The sequence below is a fragment of the Papaver somniferum genome, unplaced genomic scaffold (assembly GCF_003573695.1).
Source record: "Papaver somniferum cultivar HN1 unplaced genomic scaffold, ASM357369v1 unplaced-scaffold_133, whole genome shotgun sequence".
Taxonomy (NCBI): Eukaryota; Viridiplantae; Streptophyta; class Magnoliopsida; order Ranunculales; family Papaveraceae; genus Papaver; species Papaver somniferum.
The window spans coordinates 11,501,937-11,508,634 of record NW_020622492.1 but is presented as its reverse complement, the minus strand read 5'-3'; the positions used below and the strand labels follow the sequence as shown (position 1 = coordinate 11,508,634).

The 6,698-nt window shown below is 38.3% G+C and overlaps 1 protein-coding gene across 1 annotated transcript; it reads right to left on the bottom strand.

Moving 5' to 3' along the window:
• Positions 1 to 372: 372 nt before the first annotated feature.
• Positions 373 to 4,402, bottom strand: LOC113333787 (BAG family molecular chaperone regulator 5, mitochondrial-like). Its single transcript, XM_026580192.1, has 2 exons — positions 3,731 to 4,402; positions 373 to 435 (listed from the first exon to the last, which is right to left on the bottom strand). Exons 1-2 carry the CDS (start codon positions 4,105 to 4,107, stop codon positions 378 to 380), a joined length of 435 nt encoding a protein of 144 aa, XP_026435977.1. The 5' UTR covers positions 4,108 to 4,402; the 3' UTR covers positions 373 to 377.
• Positions 4,403 to 6,698: the final 2,296 nt, after the last annotated feature.

The window sequence follows — 6,698 nt, the reverse complement described above, 5'->3', positions numbered from 1 at the left end:
GCAAAATCTTCGATTTGCTTTTTTTTTTAGATGTTTCCATATTCAACTGTTGGTGCCAAATTATATAATATGTTGAGAGTCACGATCAGGTGCAATGGTGCATTTTTTGTAGCAATTTCTTTGGTTGAAGAACGTACTTATTGACTTCTAGCTTTTGTGTAAACCTTTTTACTTTTAACTTATAGTTAGGTAGTTCCCAAACTAACTTATCGACTTTTGAGAAATCTAAAAAACACTTCTTGTTTCTGGTATCCAAAGACCGACACCGGGAAAATAAAGAGGAGGCACCGGAACAGAAGTATGTATCTATGACTGACTATACACCCCAGGAAAAAGGGCATACATGATGAAATGAAACAAAGTTTGGTGAATGAAATTTAAACCCCTCTGAAAAACCTCTCCAAGCAACGAAAACCTAAAGTTTCAATACAATATTTCTCCATTAAAAATCTCTCTTGATCGCCATGAATTCTTCTCCCAGCCAAATCTTCACAAACACGTCCTTCCATTTCCGCAACAAATCTTCCCAAGTCTGTATCAGTTCATCTGAATCCCTAACTCTTTCATCAGTAATTGCATGTAAAATCTCTTGTAACCCTACAATTCTACGACTAACCATTTTTCTCAATTGGCGAACTGGTTCATAAACCCCTCTTACAGAATCAAGATTTTAGCAACAGTTTCTTGTTGTGGGTTTCTAATTCATCTGCTTCTTCATGTACTAAACCTAATCCTCTCAAGTTCCTATCTACTTAGCTACATATTTTTCATGGGAAAGCAATTTGCATCAAGATCAGTAACGAAGGCAGCAGATGAGAGAAGTGAAAGACAACGCCCACCGGTTCCAATGGCAGCACCTTGGCTTGTTTTCCCTTATGGAAAAGGTAGGAAATTTCAGAGTTTCTATAATCCTTGTGAACCCAGTAATAGAAATTGCATAAAATCTATACCAGAGATGCAAGGAAGAGCATGTTATCACAAACCATCTCATCAAGGTTGGCTAATTGTTATTGGAAATGTAGAAGATAAGGCTGAGTATTCTGTGGCTAATTCAAAATTAGATGATTGTTTCTTGTGGAACCCTGTATCATTGGAAACTATTCGATTACCTGACATTGATCGACAGTCTTTGAATACCAAATCAAAATATTTTTTGATCGACTGAGTGTTATCCTCACCACCTACGAGTACTAGTGTTTCTGATCCTGACAACCTAGACTGCATGGTATACCTACTTTTTAAACGGGTAAACTATCGAGAAAATTCTGAGGATATGCACGTACTAGCTTTTTGTCGACCTGGAGACAAACAATGGAGACGAAGGTGCTGTTTGTAACTTCTCCTGACGATTATTCTTTTAGACTATCTATTGAGTCGCTGCTTTGCTTTAGAGGTGAGCTATACGCATTCTGCGAGGCAGACTTTGCAAGAAATTGGGTTATAAAGATCGATGTACAAAAACTATGGCAGCATGTTGTCGATAATAAACAAACCCAATATATTATTGATCATATTGCGCATGCTGATTTCACATGGATAGGAGGAGGTGAGGAATTCAGTCGTTTCATGGAACATTGGGTTGAATCTGGTGATGAAATCTTCAAAGTTCATTTAAATTGCAGTCCAAGAGGATTTAAGAAAGTTGCCTCAACGCATATTTTCAAGTTGGATTTCTCATCAATGACTTGGGTTTTGTTGAAGACTTTAGATGATCATGTTCTCTTTTTGTGCATAAACACGGACACATTAGAGTCTAGAAAGTGTTATTCCACTTCCACCGCGTGCTGCTCTGCGGCCGACATGGGTCTTGAAAGAGGTTGCTTGTTTTATACACTACTCGAAGATCAAACCTTGTACACATTTGAAGTAGAAGACAATGCTACCACAATCATATCATGCCGTGTTTGAAGCTTCCAACTCCATGGTTTCTTCCCACTTGGATAATGATGCCTACAACAGTAAAAAGGTAAAATAGAGCAAAAATGCAACCACAACCACATTGTGTTTACGACACATTCTTATTTGTTAGCTTTTTTTTTTTCTTTTTTTTTCCAGCAAGCACGTTGCTGGAAGAAGGAGAAGAATAACAGATCTTCTAGTAAGCCAGGATACAACTGCAGCCAATACAGAAGAGGAGACATGAGCAGGTTGTCTAACAGTGGAGGAGAATTGGAAGCCTTAAACAGTTGGATCTTCTTAATAGTAATGACATTTCAGAGGCGATAGCAAGATTTCTCCATCCAGTGGATTACAATCATTTTCGTTTAGCCTGCAAACAAATTCCGTACTTCTCCCTGCATTGAACAGAACATCGGCTATTCCAAGGACCATACAACTACATGTTTATCTCCATGGCTGATTTCTATCTCTGAAGATGATGAAGAGGCAATCTGCGATGTCGTTGACCCAATGCATAATAATGACAAGTACTTCATGAAATTGTCTAATCAATTGCTTGTGGGTGCTACAATCCGTTTTTCAAAAGATGGGTGGCTCCTGTTATCTAACGGGGAAAAAAACTGTATTCTGCTATAATCCTTTTACAAGAGTAGTGATCCATCTCCCAGATATACCTGATGATTATGTACTTGATGGAATGTCATTTTCGTCGTCGGTGCCTACTTCTCGTGATTGTGTGGTGACTATTATCTCTAATTGGTGTAAATAGCAGGTGAGAACGAAATATATTTCTTGGTCATTAATCTGGGAAGAAGAGGAAGAAGAACAGCTGGTTGGACTATTTATCAATTCAACTATGAAGGCTGTGCTGAGGATAACTTTGTCCCATGTATTAACAACCCGGTTTTTTATAAAGGAGCTTTTTACTGCTTAGATTATAATGGAATGTTAGGAGTTTTTAATGTGAAAGGCGGTGTCAGTTGGAAAATACTTCCAAAATCCTTGAAACAATTCGGTGGTTTTTATCCAAGTTATCTGGTGGAGTGTGAAGAAAAACTTTTACTAGTGAATGTAGGACAGAGTGGAAAATTGGTAGAGATATATATATTAAATGATTCAGAGATGGTCTGGGTTAAACTGAACAGTTTAGGAAAGCATGCATTGTTCATCAGCTATACATCCAGTTTTTCAGCAGTCGCTCCACGGAGAACAATATCTACTTCCCCAGGTTATACGCCGAAAAGGTTTCTATACTATTCTCTTGATACATGCAGGTATCATTCTGTTGGTCACTCTTGGCGAGATTTTCACAACTCAAAGAAAGATCAAACTGCACTTGGATTGAATCTAACTGGTCTCAAGCGAGTCTTAGTCAGGAGTCTGACAACATGCTTAGACTTAGAGCACTAGTAATGGCTTCTCTTACCATTTAAAAAGCCAGTACTAGTTGCTTCTCTGTAACTGTAACTAGTAAAATGAATTGAATTTGCATAAAATTTCCACCAACTTTATAATTTGAAATATTTACTTTAGAATTCCATTTCTGTTCCCTCTATAACTTTTGATGCACCACCACAAAATGCATTGCAACGCTCATGTCCAACAGCTGCATATACTGAGTGAGGAGCCAGCAAAACATATGAGCAGCAATTACCTGTTCATTTTCACTTGTTGAATGAACTTTACAATGCATTTTAACTAAGCATTAGACAATTTTGAAAAACCAAATTTGATGCCATAACTTTTTCTTTTTCATAACTACAGTGTTTCACGGTGACCGGCACCGGTAAAAGAAAGGCAGAACAGAAGTATCATAGTTTCAATACAATATTTCTCCATCAAAAATCTCTCTTGATCACCATTAATTCTTCTCCCAGCCAAATCTTCACAAACACGTCCTTCCATTTCCGCAACAACATCTTCCCAAGTCCGTATCAACTCATCTGAATCCCTAACTCTTTCATCAGTAATCGCATCTAAAATCTCTTGTAACCCTACGATTCTCCGACTAACCCTTCTTCTCAATTCACGAACTGGTTCATAAACCCCTCTCACAGAATCAAGTTTCAGTAACAAACGCATCAAAGCTTCATTCATACTTAATTTCTCTTTCTCGTTACTCCGAATCTTATTAACTGTTTCTTGCTGTTGAATTTGGGTTTCTAATTCATCTGCTTCTTTGTTTACTGATGAGATTTTCTTAATCATGTTGCAAATCAGGTGAGATCGATAGGTTGATTGTATTTTAACGATAGCGGTAATCGGAGGTGGTTTAGATGGAATTGGGATTATTAGGGTTTCGTTTAATGGAGTTTGAATTGATTGGAATTTCTGTGGTTTTTATGGATTGGGATTCAGGGTGGTGTTTCTGTCTGTACGACTGGTTTTGGTTTTAGTTGTGGCGGTGGAGAAGGTGGGAGTTCTTGGGGAAACAAAACGAGATCTGCGAGAGGATTTCATAGTGATTACCGAGAAGAAGCTTTGGATGATGAAAAAAGAGGAACAGAAATGGTATCTGGACTTAGTTCTGTATTTTGGAGTGGGATCGAGTGTCAAGAGTCGTTATAGACAGGAGTGTGGGTAGGTGTCACTCAGAGCCATTGAGTTGCATTTTCATGGGCCACATGCATGCCTTTATGGCTTTATCCGAACAAAACTGTTGCTTGGTTTGACAATGTGACACACCTTAAATAAAAAAAAAATTGAGTTTGTTCTGAACTACACAAAATTCGACCAAAATCAATAATTCCTGGGTGAAAAGGACATTGAGATTTGAAATTGTTTAAATGGACAAAAACTTAAAATAGGTAGGATGTAAACAGTTTCATCCTACCCATTTTCAAATACATTTTCTTATTTTTAATTTACATTAGGATGCATCCAGTTTCATCATTGCTATTTTTTATGTTTAAGTCATGATGAATCCAGTTTCATCCTTGCTATTTTTTTGGTGTCCATTTCACCCATACAAAATTTTACTCGTCCATTTGAACCATGTTTTAAATATATTTGGACAAATGATCCATTGTACGACTCTTTCTCTCTCTTCTCTCCCCGAAATTCTTTCTTTACTCTCCTGGTTTCCTTCTCTTTCCGGCTTATGCTTGTTCTTACCTAACGGCTAGTTTCCACCGGAATTCCTCGCCGTTCTACCTTTTCTTCTTTCTATCTATGACTACCATTCCAGTCACTAACTAGTTACTCATCACTCTCTTTGACTTCTTAATTCTTCACTGTAACGAAGAATTCTAATCAAAATCACTATTGCAAGTGCAACTGTCTCAATTTCCCTAACTCTTATGTCACAGGAAGTATGAATCTCACAGCAATCTCAGAAATCACAGGAAGTATGAGTCTCACAGCAATCACAGGAATCACAGGCATCACAGATAGTAGGAACCCCACAACAATCACAAACGTCATAAAATTTACATGACAAATTGAAAGTAATGAAATTACTAGATCTACAAGCATCACAAGCTTTTCTGAAAGCTCAAAAATCACAGTCTCAACCTCAGTCCCAGAAAGAATCATTAAAACATCAGACAATCATTCATTGCAGGTATCACTGACAATCTAACCCCCCATGTCAAGGAAACCAACTACCCCAAATCTGGAATCTCTCATTTCAGGTGCAGCATTTCTAAACCCCTATCGTTCAACTATGTTATCAGAACTCAACTCTTAGCTTATTCTCCTATATCTAACCCTTCCCATATCCATCATCCCTCACTATGTTACATCATAAACCCTTTCTTTTATTGCTAAATCATATTAAGTCTAGTCCAAACTATAACCAGTACCACCACCCACATTTCCATCACACCCAATTTCACATCAAACCAGCAAATATCATCAAAGCTCCTACAGACAAACACGATTGTTCTTACAAACTTAAAAGACGTTGTGTTTACAACCAACCAAGCTTAAACAAAATTCAAGTGTTCAACCAAATATTAAATCAATTGTTCATCCAAACTTTAAATAAAATGTTAAACCTTTCCCCTCTCATTCCTAGCATTCTATCAAAACCCAAAAAGATAAATTCAACCTGCAGGTGCTAGAAATGGAAGAACTTAATGGGCACTTACTTCTGTCTCTGTCCATTCTTGCTCTGAATCCCTTGACTGACACTCCGAGTTCGGCTTCGAGTCATTCGAATGGAAGGCTCTGCAACACGCGGTTTTGGCTTGGACCTTTGGGAAGAACCAGCAGCTTCACTTCGACCAGTGTCATTTCCATCTTCTTCTTTATACGGCTCAGGAACGGGGGTAGTTGGCTCTCCCTCACAAGGAACAGAAGATGGCTAATTAGGATTAGGTTTTGGATCGGTGGTGGGTTGCATCACTCCACTAAAGATGGCTCAACCAATCAAACCAGTTGCAGGACAAAGCGCATCCATCACAGGAAAATGCATTGGTTCATCTTGACGCCATGGCCTAGCAGCCAATTGACAAACCATGTGTCTTTTCTCAACAACAAAAGTAATGGATTGAAATCCAACTCTACTCAACCCAGACACAAGAAACCGATTGCAACAACAACTACACCTCCATGCACTTGAAAAGGCCCATACTTGGGATGATAAGCATATAATACCCAACTATCATCATCAGAACCAGATCTCTGAGGTTTAGCAGCAGGAGATTGAGTATTACTTCCATCTTCATCAGAACCACTTTCAACACTATTACCTCGTACATTGCTGCTCTCCGGGATCTTACTCTTATCTCGAACTTCAAATGGATTGATGGTATCTTGATTAATAGGAGCAGGCTTTGGTTTCTTGAAGAACTGCC